This window comes from Falco naumanni, chromosome 5 (assembly GCF_017639655.2).
Source record: "Falco naumanni isolate bFalNau1 chromosome 5, bFalNau1.pat, whole genome shotgun sequence".
Lineage (NCBI taxonomy): Eukaryota > Metazoa > Chordata > Aves > Falconiformes > Falconidae > Falco > Falco naumanni.
Window position 1 is genome coordinate 38,878,198 of NC_054058.1, and position 20,818 is coordinate 38,899,015.

Genomic DNA, 20,818 nt, shown 5'->3' on the forward strand with positions numbered 1-20,818 from the left:
TTCTCTGATGAGATAAGCTATGTTGAAAAATATTTAACTACCCCACCTCCCCAAATTAGGCTGACTTTATTTAGAAAATTAGTCTAAAGAACTATTGGCTACTGGTTTTCTGTTGACCAAGAAGATTTTTAAATTTGGCCATATTCTGTGGCCTCAGGAAAGGCATCGTTATACTTCAGAAATACTTGCTGAGGTGGCTGCTAAAAACCCAGAAATAATTCAGAGAATTATATGCTATTTTATCTCTATTTTCATTTTGTTTTATTTTTAACTAAAAGCATGTGCCCTTGTGGTGAAGCCGTTAAAAAGTACTTATAAGAAGAGCTTGCAACACCTTGGGGTTTTAATGGGAACAAATAATCTTTCCAAAAGAGCTTGATTCAATGCATGCAACATGAGTGCACATATTTAATTCTTACCTTGCCATAGACAGAATGATTGCAAAAGTTTGGTTTACAAGGAAGCATCATTGTAGTTTTGTGTTAACCAGGAAAGTAATAAAGCTTAGGCCATCTTTAGTGAGACTTGAAGCAGCTGCAGTTTCTAAATTTGAAAGACTAACAGGAAAGCTCATAATCTTTTGCTAAAAGAAAAATTGCAGCTGGCAGTGTAAGAATTAATGAAATGTCATTTATATAAAAATGTTTTTATTTCATGAGAATCTTATATTCCTAATGATTCTGCCAGGCTCTGGGTTGGGTCTATTCCCTCTGCAATTAGTCCAGTAGTGTCTACTAATAGTATCAATTGTGAACCAGGTATTACTTTTAATAATGTATTTTTTTTAATAATAGTGTAAGCATCGCTTGATATATGTCTATAGTGGTCATCAGCATTAAATGTTAACATGCAGTTAACGGTGCTGGGCCTGATACTGAGAGATGCTGATCCCCTCTTGGCTTCCCAAATCAGCGGTTTTCTAAAGCCTGGTTAGGGTTCACTGCTCAGCACCTGTCAGGATTAGGTTCATCCACTTACGGTACATGCTGCTGATGGTCCTTCCTTCGGTTCATGTCTGAAATTAGTTTTAATACATGAACTTACTGTACAGGATAGCTGTAATACAATATGTTACTTTAAAAAACATCATCATCCTGAATACTGTTACCAAGGGATTCTAAATCTGATCCCAGGTCTCTGAATTTAATGACTGAACTGTTTTTGTCTTGAATAGAGCAAGAGTGTGCATTACTGCCTGGTCTCACCTCTGCAGATACGGATTTACGTTGTATTTCTTTGTAACAAATAACATGTTTTACAAAGTCATGAAAATGTTGGGGGGAGAAAAAACATACAATTACAATCCTGCGTTAATAAACACTCTTTACACCAGAAATTACAGAATGTTACAGAACTGTTGTATTAAGATCATAATTCTTTGTTTTTAAGGATAGGTAAATCACAGAAACTCCTTACTCAAATAAGGAGTGAATAAAAAAAGCATACCTGGTACTGAACGCAGATCACCTCGACAGCTGAAAATGGGAGAGAGAAAAGTATAGCACCAGAAGTTTCATTAGACATCAGCACCTTATATGTTGAAATGCCATATACCTCTCTCTGTGACTTGTACAAGTACACAGATTGCATAGGCTATACATATTCATGCTGGCAAGTGCTTTCTGATGGAAATATCACAGGACTTGTTTTTATTAAGTGTTGCTGAGAAAGGAAAACCAAGATGCTTCAGGCTAGCTAAGAGCTTCCATTGTACGGTGATCTGCTAGCTCAGTAACAGAATCTTGTTTGATCCTGCAATGTGCAGTTTAAAATCTAGGTGTACTCTGCGGCCAGCCTAATTTTTAAATACTCACTGGAGCTGTGGTTGCAGAATAACTTGGTTACTCAGAGCTCATTTCTCTTATAAAAGTGCTCACAAGCTTCTGGTGAACAGAAAAGTTGTTCTTTTTGTGTACACCCAACTATGAAGGCATGTGCTGAAGGTGGAGAAACTCTTCTTAATAGTGCTTATTATTTTATATGCTGTATGTCCAGAATGGTTGTGTAGCAAAACTAATAGATTATTTTGATGGGTAGTGAAATAGGACATCTAAATAACTGCGGTTACACAGATAGTGATAACAGTCTGATATGGAGTGCAGCATGAAAGATTGTACATATAATTGTTTCGTGTATTACATTATGATTTTTATTATGTTAAAAATGGGTTTGCACTGTACAGCTTTATTTTTCAAATAAAAGAAAAAAAACTATCAATACTTCTCAGAACGTACTTAAAAATGCAGTATTTCCCCAATCCCAGATGCGTATGCTAACTCAGTGCTACATGCTTCAGTTCTGGTGGTAAAAACTGCACCATATTTAGGAAATATATGCATCTCTGTTTTTCAAAGCTTCCTTGAATGACATCTTTCTCAAAAAATATACTGAAATTATATAGTTCTGTTTAAATTTTAAATATTCAAAAGGGTCATGGTTGTAATCACATTCACAGCTTTACCTTCTCAAATGTTAAATTCTGAAAATTTTCTAAAATACAGAATCAAAATCTTATTTACATTCAATATTCCTATTAAAACAGAATTAATTCTAATAGTATTCAAAATTACTTGAGACATCTTTTGTCTAATTGCTTATATTTGTCTTGCCATATTAAATTTAAATGTAATTTAAATTCATGTATTTTAATGTTTATAAACTGTATAGTTTAATGGGCCACTTCATACCTCATATGTGCCAGCTATAAAATTGGTAATTCTCCACAGGAAGTATTTATTCCGCAGAAGTATTCATTAATCTATGAGATTGTTTTTTTTACTAAAAAATTATTTAATTATGGAAGTAATAGTTTCAGTGTGTACATTAATAAAAACAAAGTATAATTATTAAAAATTATTTTAATAGTTTCACTTTTTTAGTAGCAAATACAGTACAAAAATGTGTTGATTCAGTATGCATTTTCTGTATTTTATTAGGTAAAAACGAAGAAAGAATTTTCCAGAAAATGATAATCAGGACAGCCATAAGAAAAAATGACTGTATAAGTCAAAGCCCGGTAAGCACAAAAGACCTGTGTTTACTGCTGGGCATATGGCATACAAAATCAAGTATTAAGAAGTGGGTTACAGCTATCAACAAGCAACAAAAAAAATCTGCTATCTTCTCAAAAGCAGACGTTGACCCTAGGAATGTTATTCTACTCATAAATGCAGTGAAATTAGCTGTTCCTATGGCTGAAAGACTGAGCCCTCCTACCTGGAAAAACATCTGGCTTCAAATGAAAAGTACACAGCATAATTGCTTGTGACTAACAAAGGCATTGAACTCTTCACTATGAAATAACATTCCACTCCAAAAGAGGAGTAGAAATGCTTCCACTTAGGATGTGATGGAAACACTGCTGCATTTGTCTTTGAAGACCTTTACTCTCTGGGTGTCTTCTCCTCCACATAACATGTCTTCAAATCATAAATTCATTTTCCCATTTATTTATGGGTCTGCTTAATACACCTTATTTCTCAGCTTCAGTGTAGCCCCATCTAAAAAACCCAGGACATGTCCAAGCAGCAAATGTGCTTCTCACGGAGAACTTCACAGAAAAGCAATTGACACAGTATCTCAAGAATGCCAAAGGCCTCTGGTAAGATTCTGTCAAAGAACCTAGTCATACGGGAAGAGGCAAAATATCATCACACATGGAAAGCTGAGCAGGTTAATTTCCATCCTGACAGAATGTCAACAGTGACATGCCAAAGTTTAATAGTACAAATAACAGTGTGTAGTGTATTTCTTCAGTTTTAGAAGAAGAGTGAGTAATGAGAGAGTATAAACATGAAGATGAAATTACAGTTATTTGCCATAGTTAGAGCAGAGAAGACTGTGGAGAGCTTCATAGTTGCTTCAATAACCGAGGTTACAGGACAGCAATATGACAAAATAAAGACATGGTATTGACTAAAGCGAAGAATGTTAAAAAGGAAGATTTAGTAAAACCTCATAGGTTTTTAAGCTAGCTGAAAAGGACCTTGCTCTTGCATCCAGTTCTGTGAAAACCTCTGGTAAATGCTTTCCTACAGACAGAAATGCTTAAGAGTTATGACGTTTAGGGAATAGGATAGGGAGTGGAAACAAACTAATTCTAATGTCTCTTTCAAGCCAGTCGTACAATACTATCGAGGGTGCTCTGTGCAGTTATGGTCCCTCTATGTTGCTGCAGAACCAAAGAGGGTTCAGAGAGAAGCAACAAGAATGGTGGCCCAGTCATTCCATGAATGACACAACAAATGAAGCCTTCCTTTTTATGACTTTCTATCGTAGATTCTTCATTTTTTCTTTCCCTCTGCCCACCTTCCAAAAAGACCTACACCCATCCCACCTCCATCTATATTATGACCCCCTTTCCCCAGTATCTTCTTGTTCTCCATGTCTTTGATGGCTGCCCACCCTTCCCACAGTCCAGATTCCCTTACCCTTCACTCAGAAGTACCTCCAGGTTTTCATGTCCTCAGAATCTCTACTCATATCCTTAGCTTCACTTCCTTTCCTCTCCAGGTCCCCCATGCCAAAACCCCTGGCACTCTGTTTCAATCACTTGATTCTGACCCACCAAATGGCAGTATCTGCTATGGCTGGTTTGCAATTACTTAAGTGTTCCTTGGCCATATTAATGGCATCAAACTTTGGATAGGGCTGAGCAGGATTACATTTAATTAATCAATAAGTGACATTATTAGTGCTTAGGACAAAGTCTTTGTTTTGCTCTGTCAAGTTTCAGGAAAGCTGGAAGAGTAACCTTTTGGTCTAACTTGTTTGGAGATGGCCCATTTGTTCACAGGCTGTTTGGAAGGGAGTGGAGCAAAGCATCTTTCATATGCCTTGCTTGCACAAGAAACCAGATTTAAAACTATCACAAAAAGAACTAGATCTAGTACAGCTGTTCTCTGTTTCCTAGTGCTTCAACTCTGCTTATGTTTTAATTAAAAAGTATCAATTTCTTTTCTGTCAGTATCAGCTAAGATGACTCTTCACATGATGTAATAGCGAGAGAAAGCTTTGCTCTGCTGAAGTCTAGAGCACAAATAATTGCATAGCCAGTCTCTGCCATTGCTGGTTTGTTACTGCATCTACTTTTGGGGTACATTTGCTAGTGGTAACACAGCTAATATTGGTGTGCCCTTAGTCACAAGCAGTATGAATAAAAAAGGCCAAAGCTTTTGCACTGATACACTTTTCCTCTTGAGCATTCAAGAAGGAAAGACTTTCCTTCATTTTGCTTAGAAGAATTTAACTTTTCAGCAGTTGAAAAGCATGAAAAGAACATGAATTTAGCTACGCTGTTTTGAAGTTATTCATTTGTAAACTAGGGGTTCTATTTTGGTATCCACAGCACAACATTTTGCTCAATGTTAAGACAGAATACATGCTTAAACAACCAAAAGAAAAGTTTAATTAAAAACATTATTTAATATGTGTCTACACTTGGAATATATGAATTTTCAGAAGATAATTTTTAAGACCAGAGTCCTTTTCAAATGTAAAAATGAGTTCTAATCAGAAAGAACTTTGAAATGTAATATTTTTATAACAAAATTTAAGATGTCTAATTTCAGTTCTTATTTCACTCATAGATAAATGTGGCTTCTTGTAATGGAAAATGCCCATCTGCAAAATTTTTCAATGTCAATATTGATAGCCATTTAAGATTCTGTAGATGTTGTTGAGAAAATGGAACACGTCATCTGACCGTGCCACTACGCTGCTCAGGAAATGGCACTGAAATTATGTACGTCATTGAAGAGCCTATAGACTGCTCATGCCAATGGAACTGATTGTTACTGTGGGTACAATTTAACCTGAAGAATTAAAATGAGTTTTCTTTCAACAGACTCTATTTTCTGACCTTGGATGGCTAAGTACTCTGCGGGGGGGCTGGGGGGTGGGTGGGGGGTGGGGGAGAAAATGTCCTCATTTATGCTTTATAATGTAACTTTTCACAAATTGAGTAGAGATGCTGTTGTTCATTGTTCTTCAGATTTTCTTTTTAAACATTGGCATGTGCAGAAAGAAAAATATAAATCCTTTGAACCAGGTATACTTTAGCCATCATTTATTTCTACTCAGTTGCTTTCTGATGAGCAGTTGAAAGCTACTTAATGTCTGTGTTTCCAGTGTTTCCTTAAATTTTGGATTGTGGCTACCTATCAAAGTTCAGAATTTCTCAGTGGTTCTTTTCCTTTTACTTAGAAACTTCCAGCTGAGAACCACCACTGGTCCCATGTCTAAATGGGAAAGAAACATATTAGGGTTTTGAGAATGACTGAATTAATTTATTAAAACATATTGGGTTCAACTGAAACATTTTTTACCTTGTTGGAAACTCTATCTTTTGTCCATTAAGCCAATGTCAATACTCTGCTTACACTGTAAGTCACTGAGAAACACAACTATGGTCTGTAAGTACCTGCAGTAAATCTCCAGAGTATGTAATAGAATCATAACAATGTCTTTAAACCTTAGACATTTATTTAATTTTCATATATATGATAAATATGAAGCATGACTAGGCAAAGGCTGAAGAGTTCAAGCTTTTGTGCCTTTTTAAAAAATATCTAAAAGCTGTTTCTACATGAAGGATTCTATTTTATACCCATTTTATTGTTTCCACAAATAAGAAATTGTCCACCTACCAGCTGTAGAATAAGATTCTATGTATATATATATTTATTAAAAACACCCAGGACGCTGCACAATTCAACTATTCATAATGGGTTTATTCCTCTGTTTTCCAGTTTGAAAATTTGTGTTCAGTGTATTTTTATAAAATACATCAGAATTATTCGGATTTTTTAAAAAATACTGACATTTGGACAAGTGACTGAGTTTAGGATTCGTAATTTTTGAGTCTGGGAGAAAAAAATCCAGATAAAATACATGTTTTGAAGAGCTCAGGTGAGCTATTCATGTTCAATCAAGCTGTGACAGTGCATGATTCAGCACCTTAAGCTGAATATACTCTCCCTTTTATTAAACATACTACATAACCTTATATTAAAAACTAAGAATACAATTTTAGGCTTGTTTTTAGAAGATTACTTTGCTTTATAAACCTGCTGAATGAAAATGGTTTAAATAATGGCAGTATTTTCCTTATAAAGGAAATTGTTTCAGAATTAAAATTCTTATCTAAAAGTCTGAAAATATTTTGACAGTTTTTGTTGGAAGCTGTCATCATTTAATAACAAAAAGGTCGGATTATCACATTGGTTTATACAATGAAAAATAAGCAATACAAAAGTTAAAAAACCCTTAAAATCCCAAGCGATTTTGCTACTTTGTATGAAAAATCTTTAAATGTTTGTTTGATGGCTTATAAAGAAAAATACCATATACAGTGAATTCAGTCTTTACTAACAAGACTGTCGTCTACTTACCCATCTCCTTAAAAATAGTGACTTGGTTTAAAAATTAAAAATTATATTATCAGCAAAATATTTAACTATTCTAAAGAAATAGTGATCACCTAGCAATCAAAATAAAGTGCTGTTTTGAGAAAGCATATGCTTTTTTTTTGCATGTTTTTATGATTTGTATGGCAGACATTTCAAGTTGCGTTATATACTAGGGCCTAGAACCTATATATTCTGATATTGCTGTCAGAATTTGTCTAAAGAAACTTTTCATGCAGGCCAGAAATGTAAATAAATCATAGTCATAGCCATAAAGTTTGTGTACTTGTACAGCAAATTAAAAGGATAACTTTTAAAAGAGTAATATATCCCAAGGACCTTTTGATTTATTAACATAGAGATAGGAATCCTATATACATCAAGAAAGTTTGGCTTGAAACTTAATGAATTTAGCATTTGATAAATTACTTAAGGAAGCTTCTACAAGATAACATTTTTCCATATAATGACCAAACACTTGACGTGCTTTGATTGAACAGCTGTGCTTTTTATAAGCAATGTGCTTTTCTAAGATTTAGAACTGCATTTGTAATTAAAGATAAATTAATAAACATTATTTTGCAGAATGATAATAAATCAGTGTTGATGCAGTTAATTTACCTGTGCCACTGAAGATGAACAATGATGCAAAATCTTAGACAAACCTGGAAATTATAAAAGCAGTTATGCCTAACATTAACTCCATGATAACCTGTAATAGGAAAAATGGTATTAAAGGATTTTTTTCCCACTTACTCAATTTGGTATTTTTATGTGCAGCAACAATCAGTAGGAACTTTGTCAGGATCCTCCCTGAACCCTACAGCAAAATCTTACACCTTCGGTGGGGCTGGATATGGTCTAAGATTGCCTTTCATTTTACAATTAAACTCCAAATTCAGGCTGCTTTGGCCTGGTCAGAAAGTGAAGACCTATTAAAACTTGTGAACCATTTTCTGGACAGCCACCCCGTCCTGCCATCACCTCCATGAAGGTGACACTGCTGTGATGTGGTATGCTTTATATAATGTGAACCAGCCCTCGCAGGCCTTGCAACGGATAGAGGGTTTGAATGAGCCTGTAGTGTGGCAGAACAACTCTGCTCCAAATATTCCTCCACAAATATAAACATAGATGTAGTTCGTGGTTCTGTCTCCATGTCCGCATCTCTCTTCAACTATGCATTTCTGCCTCAGCCCCCAGCCTTGAACTGTGTGTGACCCTGTTTGCACAGGCGTCTTCTGAGCTTGTCTAGAAAGCTGGTTCAACTCAAACCCAACAGAGTTAAATATCAAAATTAATTAACTTTGTTTATTATTGACTAAAAGAACTTTAACAGCCACAGAGTTCCCTCCCTTCTACCCCCTCTGAAACTAAGACTCAAATAATTACTACTCCCCTAAAGAGCTGGGAATGCATGCCTCTCTCAGACTCCCACGCTGCCACCGGAAAACGCGTGGAACCAGGGAGAAGCTGTGTGCGTGGCTGTGCGCACGCCTTGCGCTGCGGTCCTGCTGTGCCCTGTCATTTCCCCCATCTGTAGCTGGCTGCATCTGTCCTTCACTCCTGCCTTTCCACTGCTCTCTTCTCCTGCTTGTGCTTGCGAAAGGAATCCCACGATATAAAGGCTTACCTATAAAACTATGCAGATTCTTCTGGGGATTAATGTCAATATATCTCTATACTTACAAGCAGATTGTAACTGAATATCCCTCTATGAAACAGCAAGGCTTCTGACATATTATTTATGATATTTGACTTTTATAACTGCATTGCCCTATTACCAGGTCGGTTGTTAAGACCAATTCTTGCCCCAATATGCAATTAGAATTTGAGGCACAGCTTTTAATATTGGCTTTAAGCCACTTACTGTGTATTTTCATTAATAAAATCAAAGACCTAGAGTATAGCTATACAGGCAGCTAATATTCTCATTTTTAGCTAGCCAAATCTGTATACTAAAAAGCAAAAGTAAAACTTAATACATTTGCATGGTTTCTTATTTTTCATCTTTGCAGGCAGAGGTGTTCCCAAACACATGCATCTGTGTATTGGTGAAAAAGCCATTTGCAACTGAGGTCTTTGTTACCAGTTTATTTTGAGAGCAGGATCGGGCCTGAAGTATGGGTTTGAACACAGTTACGAGCCATGTAACGTACTGGAAATGGAGGTGTTTGCAGGAACGCACTCCAGGGTGACAAATGGTCACTGTACTGCTCACAAAGCTTCAGCAGTCAGAAAATGCTGCTTCAAATGTGGCTCCTTCCCCCTTCTTTCATACTCATTTTTTCCTGACACAAATTCAGGTTTTTTTTCTTTTGACCTTCTGCATTGCTGATAAACTCAGCTTACAGAGCCTGGATAATTTATTTATTATGCATTGGTCTGTATAGTTCTTTCCATCTCTTTTTCTTCCATGTCTCCTTTTATAAGAATTTAAAGGACATATCCAATTTCCAAATACTACAGATGTTCAGCTTTGTATAAAAACTTACTACCAAATAAATGCGTAGGTACCCATCAGGAATACTATGGCAGTGGGTAATATTGACTTGAACTAATTTTTTCAAGTTCTGTCCCATCAAATCTTTTTCCAGAGGTTATCCTGAAGTTATGCTGCTGGTATAATCATGTACAGGTGTATGTCCTATGGAAAAATCCCACAGGCTCATATTCTAGCACAGGGGACAAAACATGAACATAGCAACATAGTGATCATGGAGGGGCAGCATGAAGGCCAGAACATCAGAAGAACATTATTATAGTTACAGCAGGCTATTTCCTAGATTAGGTTGCATTTCAACGCTCCCAACCATTCTGGGAAATGTATTTTCAAAAAACATTCATGACCTGAAGGTAAAAGATCTTTCAAGGGATTGACTTCAGTACTTAACATTAATGCAAAAGAAATAAGGCTTTTATTGAGGAAAGATTATGGTCAAGAGCGGCTGTACGTAACATTGTGTTCTAAATTTTCTCTAACCTTTCTTTAAATGCCAAGTGGAATGCGCAAGCTGCCTATAGAAAAAGGAAACTTGAAAAATTATCTGTTGTCTTTAACAAGTCACCAGGTTGGAAGAGCATGTGCAGAGTTGAAGAATAAACTCTAGCAACTGCAAACACGATTCATTGCCTAGTTCTTGGCAGCCACATACTGTCCATTTTAGAACTGCCTTTTTTTTTGCCTATTTTGAAAAATAATTCTGTCTACAGGCCAATTAGATGGTCATATGCCTATCAAAATCAGTGGTAAAAGATCCCCTGAGATCAGAGATTTGAGAATCTCACTCAAAGGAGATAGTCTGGAAAAAAAAGTTTTGGTTTTTTTTTTTAGAAAATGCAGTTTCTACTTTCACAGGTAGTTTTTGTATGAAAAGTGAGGGAATGTGAAGAGCCTCTCCTATACTGATGTCGCATTCTGGAGAAAACCAGTAGTGAATGATGTTAAAACTTAATCAGTAGAAATGCTGAATAAAAGGAAAATGGTTATGTTTTAGGGAGTGTTCTTTTGATTAAGGTGGAATGTGACACGCACACTTAATTTAATGAGGGCTCCTGCTGTTGTCTTAAAAATTGCCCCAGTAATAAAGCCTCCCTTCATACTTGGGTGATTGCAAAGTGCTTTGGAAAAAAAATTTGAGCATGTCTGCTTTGTAAAATGGATGAATAGGCAGCAGCTTCCTTATGGCATTGATAGCTAAAATAGCATTCAGGTGATACACCTGTGTGTGCTCTGCATGTGTGTGTTTCTCAGACAGAGAGACTGACTGTTTTGAGATCAGGCATTTCATTGCAGCAGCTTCTGATTTACTGTGTCTTTCTGAGCCTGGGTAACATAAAAGCTCCAAAGTGGTATTTTTTCTGGTGAGATTAAGCCTGCCTTGTTTACTAGAAGTTCTAAATAAAGCTCTAACTAAAAAACTGCATTCATTATTTCACAATTCAGAGTCCAGTTGGATACAGGTTTTAGGAAGAGACCCCAACCCACTGCGGAACAACATAGTATCTCAAGACAGAAATAACATACTATGTGATGATAGCACCTAGGAAAATACACAGTAAATAATATGAGTGTTGCTCATTTTCATGGTATATATATACAGTGGCACTAATTTTTATTCATTTTGTAATTACTTTGTCGGGAAATAACCTGGGAGCAACTTTCGTATTTTGCACGCATTTATTTATAAAGCCCCAAAGACATGGCTATTACATGTAAAAGAGTTGAGTAACATCTGCCTGCTGAGATTTTAAGATGGATACATATTCCAGGGCAGGTACATGACTGGGAGCTGCTCGGGAGGGTCGCTGCATGACAAAGCACAGGCGCTCCTCACACACAACCAGCTGGCTGCACCCAGCCCCTCAGCACCCCACCTCCCTTCCAGTGTCGCCTTTCACCCCAGCACTGCAGGAATAGTTGGACTGTGCCTTCATATACGCATATGCATGTATCGTAGCATTCCAGCAGTTTTTTATTTTAACGACGTGTTATGCGGACTGGGCTCTCAGTGGCTCCGCAGCGCGGCCCCGCGCCGCCGCGTCCCCTCACGCCAGCCTGTGCCGCTGCCGGCGGGGACGCCCGCCTCAGGGCCAGCCTGGTGAGGCTGCATCTCAGGGAGCGGGAAATATCTGGGAGGCTTCGGATTTGAACCCCCACAACGGCTCCGCTGCGCGTTAGGGGGGCGGAGGGCCGGGACCCGCCGCACGCCGCAGCCCAGCGGAACCCGCTGCTCCCGCCTCGGGCCCCGCTCCGCCGCGCGGCAGCCGGAAAGGGCGGGCAAGGCCACAGCTAACGGGGGCGCGGGCGGGGGCTGGAAAGCGAGGGAGGGGAGAGGAGAGCGGCCAGCGCCGCAGCGGAGGCCCCGCACAGCCGCAGGTCCCGCTCTGTCCGCCCGGGGGAAGTGGAGCGTCGTCTCCCCTCACCGGGTAGCGGCTCTCCGCCTCTCCGCCTCGTCGGCTCTGGCCTCGGCCGACGAGCGCTTCCCCCGCGCTCCCTCAGCTCCCCCGCAGGGCCGCCGGCGGGAGGGGCGCTGCCTGCCCGCGCCGGGCGGCGACAGCGGCGGTTCTGGCTGCCGCCGTTCACGGCCCGGTCGTCTGGGTGCTGTGAAGATTCCTGCCCGGAATCGCGTGCAGTAGTTACTGGCTAGAAAGTGAAGAAGTCCTCTGATATGTGGATGGTGTGCGGGCTAGGAAACGTACGGGCTCTGCTTTTGTATTGAGAAGCAGGATTTTCATGTTCCGTAAGCAATTTTAGACTTGCTCATGCAGTTCCTGGTGCTATACTGGTTTGTGCCTGTCCTTTGATGAGCAAACTCAACAGAAATTATCATAAACTTAACGCCGTTTATATCTACCCCTCTTGGACACCCTGGCAAGATGTGTCAGTGGGTTCTGCAGGAGTGCTGCGTGCGTCCACAGAAAGGGTTGTCAGGCTCGTCGTAAACACAGATAAAGGGGCATCTTGCTGGGAACGTGTACTGTGGGAAACAGCCTGAGTCTCGTGAGGGAAGTGCAAGGTGTGACACTGATTTCAAGGAATTTCGGTTCAGTACTCCCTAGTAAAACTTAAAAAAATCTGACACACATGCACACACTGAGGAGGTTTTTAAATGACTAACAAACAACAGGCACATCCACAGTTCAGTGAAGTCCAAGGATAGCTGCCTGCTGATCTCAGGAAACTTTATATGAGGCCTGGGAAGAGGCAGGGCCAGAGCAAAGACGCGAAACTCGGGTGCACCATTGGCTGCTGCTTTACCCATGTGAAGTATAAATAGGTGAATATGTGTGTTAGTTTTTCTCTTCTTATGTCTTGGGCATTGTGACACATTTTTGTTCTGAAGCTGTTGTGATTCGAACGCAGGCACTGGGACTACAACGTTTCTCTATGGATCAAACAATTCTTCTCCTGCTTTTATTAAAATACATATTTAAGGTGAGACGAAATAGTTCCTTTTTTTGAAGGTGGATAGATATTCTAATTGAGTGTTGAAAATCGATGGTTTGTGATTTCATCTGCTTTTTTGTCATTCTGGCAGTCACAGGGAACTCTCTGTTATTTCCTCTGAGCGTTCCCAGCCTTCCTTCTGTTTAAATTGTTGGAAGCTCTTCGTCTGCTTTATTGCCTGCTGCTTCTAGTTCAGTTTTGTTCCCCAGAAGAAGTAAAAGACACCGGCATCCTTAAGTCCAAAGCTAGCTCATATTGCTGTGTAAATTGTCACCTTCTGGATACTTCAGAGACATGCACAGTGATGCTGGAAATTGAAGGTCATTCTGGGACCCAGGGGTATACTCTGGTTATGCCTTTAGGAAGTGTACCTCTGCAAGAAGTATTTTACTTTTGGATCCAAAATTGCCATTTGTGGGTTAGTGCTTCGTGTTTAATTTGACTGTTATTAAAAGATCCACGTGCATAGGAACTACATGTAATTTTCTGTACGCTTTGCAATAGTCTTGTCCATTTTTATCTATATTTAGTTTCTGTACATGGAGGCTTATTTTACATTTAGCTTAACATGCTTTGCACCAAAGGTGATTTTAAAGCTCTTGTCAATTACTGGTATAAATACCACTCCATTCCTTTGCAGGTGAGAGACATGTATTTGGAGTGCTGAAATGCTGCTGTGGTACCCAGCCGCCTGGTATATTCCTTGAGAATATTGTCCTGTTGTGCTGGCCAATTTTGAGCTTGAGAACAAGTGCTTTTTTGTGGAAGCCGTCCTACAGCAGTCAGTGGTCTGCCTCAGGGAAGTTCTCTGACAGTTGCAGAGTAGTTGAGTGTGTCTGGTTCATAAGGATGGTGGTATGGGGTGAAATAAGAACTTCAGTGAGTTCAGTATCATACCTCCAGCAGTGGCAAAAAGCAGGTCCTTGGGGAAGACTGTAAGAATAGTATAATATGATAATTATCTATACTGTGTTAGTTTCCCATCGTTTTCAGCTTAAAGACTTGAGATGTATGGGGTTGCAGTGCGTTTGGTGAGCTGCAGTGTAGTTCTGTTCTATGAACTTATCTGGCCTCTTCTGAAGCCCACTGAAACTTGTAGTGCTCATTTTAAGCTTTGTCAGATAAACTGTATAGTGAAAAACTGCCTCTTTTTTTTTTTTTTTGCTTTGAATGTGGAGCATGCCAGCTATGTCATCCTTCACTGTTCTTGTACTTGAAGGGAAAATGAAAAATCAATCTCTGCTCACTTACTCTGGCTACTCAAGATTTTATAGACCTCTGTTGTATTTCCCCTCAAGTGCCTCTTTTTCAGACTGAGAAGCCTGCTTGAGTGGTATGTTGAGAAGTAGTCAATAGAAGTAGTTGATAGCAGCAGTTATTAATTGTTTGTTGTTTAGGTTTCTTGGCTGGTGTGTAGCTAGCCTGAAGATAGACTTGAACCTTAGGTCTTAGTGGTCAGTTTAATTTTTCTTTTAAAATTGCTGCAGTCTTTGGGTAAGGGCCTAAAAAGAACTGACAAGGTGCTGGCAACAAAAAAGGACATTCTAAATCCTTCTTCTCAGATATAAATACAGTAAAATTTCTTTGTACGCTTGCAAATTCAGTTTTTGGTTTTGGGTCTAGGAGTACGGATTTAAGTATGGTAAAATGGCATATATATTGTTGATGGTGGAAAATTTTTAAAAATGGTTAATTCAGTTATTGGAAAATATACTTCTTTTAAATTATCTTTAAAAGCAGACTTTCTTGCCCTTTGGATTGTCTGGACTAGATTGTTTTCAGGGAACGCAAGCCAGCTATAGACTCATCAATTAAAGCCCTGCTACTTTTCATGGAAAAGTGTTCTGTAAACACTTTTGTGTATGCCATCAACGTTAGTCCTGTTTGTGAGTTCAGGAGCTTCCAAGAGGTGGTATGTATCCTCTTATAAAGGTTTTATAGAGATTAAAGGCTTTATAAACTTTATAAAGTTTATACTTTAAAAAGTATGATCTGAACTCTGAATGTTAAGATCTTGATAGATTTGTAGTTGTGTTAGTTTGTCATTAGTTAAAAGAAGTTACCTTAAACCAAAGTGAGTTCCAGAGTATACTGTATTAAGGAATAGGAAAGCGCTGAGTGTTTTTGCTTTTTAAGTTGCTTTTTTTTGTGTGGTTGATTGAGTTATAGAATAACACAAAGTATTATAATAATAAAAGTCCTAACTTTTATTTTGGTATACTAAGGTTCCTATTTGATTTTTATTGTTGGTTTTTTTTTTAACTACATTTTGAGTTCATTGCTAAGTGATGGCATTTATTTGTTTTCCCAGTTCATACAGAAAATAAAAATGGAACTTAAGTTACATAACTGCAATCTTTTAATAAATATTATGTGATAGGAATTGGCATCCCATGCCCCAATTTCTCTGAATTTTAGAGGTGTGACTCAGGTTTATATCCTGTTAGAAGGAACCCATAAGTTTCTGGTTCCAGATGAAATTCAACCACAGAAGGAACCTGCTTCTCTAAAGAGCTAAGCCAAAGTCCTTCAAAGGTATGTAGAATTATTAAAAAAGTAGTGTCAAAAATATGGAAGACTTGTGCCTAGAATGACTTGACCTCTGTAAGAAGTTGAAATGCTGAATGAAGTTTGTACTGGCACGTCTTAATTGGATTGGTAGTGAGGTGTTTAATAAACGATTTCTTTACATCCTGAATGTTGCTGTTTATTATTCTGAGATATTTAGAAGTTTTGAAAGTGATGCCACTAAAGTTTTTACCGTGTAATGTGAGAATAGGGCTGAGAGCTCCAACTCTTGACTGCTAACTGTGATTGCAGTATGTATATTGCAAGTGAAATCTCTGACCTTGTTTCCAAAATAATGACAGATTTGTTTTCCTAGTAGGACATACTTGAGTCAACTGACATGGTTTGGCCATCTGTGGAGAAAGAAAGAAAAACAGAGCCTGTACCTACAGAACTTGTAACAAATTATGAACCCTCTCTGTGTCACACAGTACAGATGGTGATACTGCTTCATATAAAACCTGTTGCTAGTTGACAAGTTCTGGGTAAAAGTAGTTAAAATTGACAGAATTTAATTATTTAGGTAGAGGTACATTTTCTACTGAATTGTATTCATGTATGTTTCTGTTACAGGGTTCAGAGAGTCTAGACTGTGACCAAGTGAAAAAGCCTGCTAGAGTAGTTTTAATGGAGTGGACTGAATTGCCCAAAGGAGAGGATCCAGACTATTATATTATAACATACCAGCAAGCAGATGCTTTCAGTCAAAAAGTAAATTTCATCAATCTAACCGATAAGTAGTTCCATACATATTTAAGCTGTAGATACCAGTAGTTAATAGCATTGTTTGTTTGTTTTTCTAAAAAAAAGTAAAATAGCAAATAAAGTTTGGAAAAATTGTACTGAATTCTGTAATTTATGTCATTTATGTGTACTCTTACAGAGTCCTATTGAAGCCAGTTAGACTTAAAAGACTCTCGAGTATCTTGGGTGTATAAGAATAGATAGGCATATGTTCAAAGTTAAGAATATGCAAGTTTTTCAGTGTACTGTAGTTTGAGGAGGAGTTTTCACTTCTCCAGGAGAGGCACAGACGCTACCCCTAGATGTCTGTGGGAGGGTATTGTTCAAATTCTGGGCACAGGATGTTCTAGAACTTAAAGAAAATATGGGGATTTTAATAGGAAGATGTTTGTTAATAGTTGATTTCTAAAATGTTTTGTTTTAAATGCGTTGGGTATTTTTCAGTTTAACTGCAGCCTTAAGTTTTCTGTGCTGTAATATAAGCTACCCTTTCAAAAAATTCATAGATCAGTTATGAATTGTATTTTTATTACTTTTGTTATATCCAGAAATTCTTCTAACTTGCAGAATGTAAGAAACATCTCTAAAGTTGAACAGAAACCAGTCAGTACTACAGTTCTGCTTGAGGAAAATAAGAAGTATGGTATTACAATAGAATCCCTAAAAAATGGCCGAATCTTAAGTGTAAAATCATTTAAGACACGTAAGTAGAGTAGCACAAAAATATTCTGGTATTTGGTATATTTAAGTCCAATACTGAAGTTTAAGGAAGTAGGGGTTGTAATCCTGAGCTTAGTCATGTATTGAGAAATTTTGCCTCAATGTATTTTTACAATCATGAAGAGTAGAAGGAATAATTTTGTATTGTAACTTGTTTGGTTAGTGTGACAATTCAGCAATGTTTAACTGATGTAAAAGTCTGGGAGATTTTTAAATGTTACAGGCTTTGCTATACTACAGTAGTTCTAGGAAAAGAGATTTATAGAAGACCATGGAGAAAGTTACTTAAAGCCTGGCAGTTTCATATCAACATGGGGTTGTGGTTGTCTGTCATATATAAATTAAAAATATTAAATATTTTTGTTTTCACATCATAAGAGTCCCCCTTTAAAAAGGGTTAATGAATAGCTTGAAGATCTTAGTATTGTGACTACCTGGGACAGACTTCTAGGAGAAGAACTTGTCAGTCTAGCCAGTGAACTTATAAAAACATCATTTATAGCTGTAAATCTGTTCAGGACCACAAGTGCCACTGATTACTAGAATGAAAGGGCTTTCTAATCTTAATTTTGTTAATCCCTTTAAAAAAGTTTATAGCATTACCTTTGCGCACATTACAAACTCATACTAGTTTTGGAATACAGACTAGAATCTGAATACAAACATCATCACTGTGAAAAACACATAGTAAGTTGAAAACATTGCACCAACTGTTGACTCTGCTGATGCGTACATTCAGCAAGCTACAGGAGATAATTCATGGTTATGCTACTAATGTGTTACTGCACTTGACATTTATTACTTAACTGATATTCTAGCAAAGTCTGTACTTTTACAGTTAAACATTCCTTAAGCTGTGCACTTATATTTCTGGTTGCTTCAGACATAAATTTACATACCATGACAATAAAGAAAAGCGTGGCTGCCTTAATTGTTCTGTAAGACATTTTCTGGTTTGATACTACCTCTTTCTTTACTGTGTATATCCCTCATAATTTCTTAAAAGAAATATATAATAATGTTAATGCAATAAAACTTTGAGCTAATTATTCCCTTGTTAAAGACAGTATTTATTTTTTTCTTGGTCTACTAGGTGGAATTTCAGAAAATGACATCAAAACAGTTGTGACAGCTACTACAGTGTCTTTTAATTGGACTACACTGACCAAAGAATTTTCAGTCTCCATTTCACTGAATGATACTTCTCAGATTATAAAAAACCCCAGTGGATTCTTTGTATGGACTAATTTGGCACCTGCCACCTTACATACATTTCAGTTTATATTTGAACAATTGCATCTTAAATTTATAAATGTGTCTCAATCACTGGACATTCAAGCTGAAACAGGTATATGTTAGTTTGTTGCAGTCACAGTGAATGCAAGGGACCACTGCATATTTTCTAGAAGAGTTAAGATTAAATTGTAAAAAGCCTGTATTCCATTTTACAATTTATAATAGATGTGTGTAGAAGAATTATAGAAGAATGAAGGCAGGTTAATTAACATAGATAATACACAGCTATGGGCTGGCTTCAGGGGTGGTGGGTTGGCTGATGTGGATAACGGCTGGTTCCTGTTAAGCAGTTACATAGCTCTAAGTCTAAGGGGTATGGAAGAGGAGCTCTGGATGAAGAGAGACCTGGAAGAAGTGGAGAGAGGATGTAGGAGAGACAAGGAGAGGCCCTGGGAGAAGCAGGGAGGAGAAGGGTGTCCAGATGAGGAGAGGCTGGCTGGAAGAGGAGCCTGGAGAAGGAAGAACCTGGATATAGCAGAGGCAAGAAACAGGATGAAGAAACAGCATGGACAGTAGATGAACTTTTGAAACCTTGTGGGGGATTGGTGGCTGTGTTGAGGCAAGGCACAGGAACTACATACAGAGGTTAACCTGTTATGGGATGGTAAAAGCCTTGTTGCAGCCGGCTAGTTTTGATAGTGCTGCGACAGATGTGCTTTGTTTCATTTCTAGAAAGATGAAAGAAATTGAATGCTAATAGCATAGGTTATTTCTCATTAATTTTTCTTAGTAATTTTAGGAGCAAGAATTCAAATTTGTATGTGTGAATATTTTAAGCTAACTACTTTTTGCAGTCTAAAATAGTCAAGTGAATGTTGAGCTTAAGCATTGTAATTATTTCAGTGTATGGATTGAATTTGCTCTATAGTTTCAATGAAAAGACAGGGAAAATCCTGAATGTGGTAAGGATTTGGAACACTCTTTGCCAGTGTTCAAAGTGAATGGTTTTGTACTGCTGAGTGGCTAACCTAGCTCTGCTGTTTTGTTAGAAGTGCTGTGAAGGAGGCAGGATTCTGAATTGTATAACTTCATTGTATTGTATAACAATTGGATAACTTCATTGCTTTAAATGTGCTATTCTGACAGTGCAATTTAAAATCTTTAAAATTAGGAACACAGAAAAAGGATTGTATAGGCTCAAATTCAGGGAAATAGTTATTTTTTTTTAAACTCAGGAAACTATTAAAACCATCTTCAGTTGTTTGTTTTAACTTCATATTAATTTCAAGTTTAAAATTTAAAAAATGAACCATTGGACACTAAGCTTAAAGAATGAATTTTCTCCTAGAGTAGCATAAAAATTAATGGATCTCTTTTTTATTTCAGTGGGTTGCAGCTGATACTCTTAATTCAGTCAATCAGTTTTTTTAAGACACTCGGAATTTTGAAGGAGTGTTGATTCATAATTATTGATTTTTTAGGGGTTTGCAATCGTGAATTAAGGGTTATCATCATCAAAATGTCTGTGTAATTATAAAAATATCTTAAACTGTACCACTCCCATGAATGGTACGGAACATCTTTAAAATCCTGCCCTTGTTCACCTATAGGCACCTGTTCCCAAGGATGGGTGGCATTCCAAAGCAGCTGCTATCGAATGGGTAAAGAGAGCAAGCCTTGGAATGTGGCACAACAAATATGTGAAATGTCTTCACGAGGGGCGCATCTTCTTGATATAGGGAATGAAGAAGAATATGGTTTTATTTTGTCTTATCTCCAGACATTTAGTCAAATAATCATGCTATGGACGGGTCTCAATGACCTAAAGGTCAGTCTATTTTATCTTCTTTGCTATTACATATATGGAAGAAAGAAAATTTTGATATGTAGAGCCCAATTCTTTGGAATAAAATAATGTCACACTGTAAATTGGTTATTTGTTTGTATAGTTGTTAGTAGTTAAAAGAGTAACCGTTATTTCTTCCTATTTAGAAACAGTGAAAATATTTAGCGGGCCATAGCTGGGAAAAAAAGGCATAGTTCATGCATAACCTGTTTAATTTTTCTTTCTGTTTACGAGTACTTCACAGGGATATTGTTTTGCCTGTAGGTGGTGCTGCATTACCAGATTTTAAATCTTGTTCTACATGTATGTTACTATGGATATCAAAGTCTGGGGTTGGCTCTCAGTTTT

General features: G+C 37.6%; 1 protein-coding gene and 1 pseudogene across 1 annotated transcript in view; both read left to right on the forward strand.

Annotated features, from left to right (window-relative positions):
- Positions 1-5,842, forward strand: part of LOC121088686 — a 39,444-nt pseudogene extending 33,602 nt beyond the window's left edge.
- Positions 5,843-13,296: 7,454 nt separating this feature from the next.
- PTPRQ (protein tyrosine phosphatase receptor type Q) overlaps positions 13,297-20,818 on the forward strand; it is a 141,780-nt gene continuing 134,258 nt past the window's right edge. Inside the window, exons 1-5 of the mRNA XM_040596994.1 lie at positions 13,297-13,344; positions 16,498-16,635; positions 17,236-17,371; positions 18,482-18,736; positions 20,235-20,452. Of these exons, the coding sequence (XP_040452928.1) occupies positions 13,297-13,344; positions 16,498-16,635; positions 17,236-17,371; positions 18,482-18,736; positions 20,235-20,452 (795 nt within the window). The remainder of the gene's footprint in view (positions 13,345-16,497; positions 16,636-17,235; positions 17,372-18,481; positions 18,737-20,234; positions 20,453-20,818) is intronic.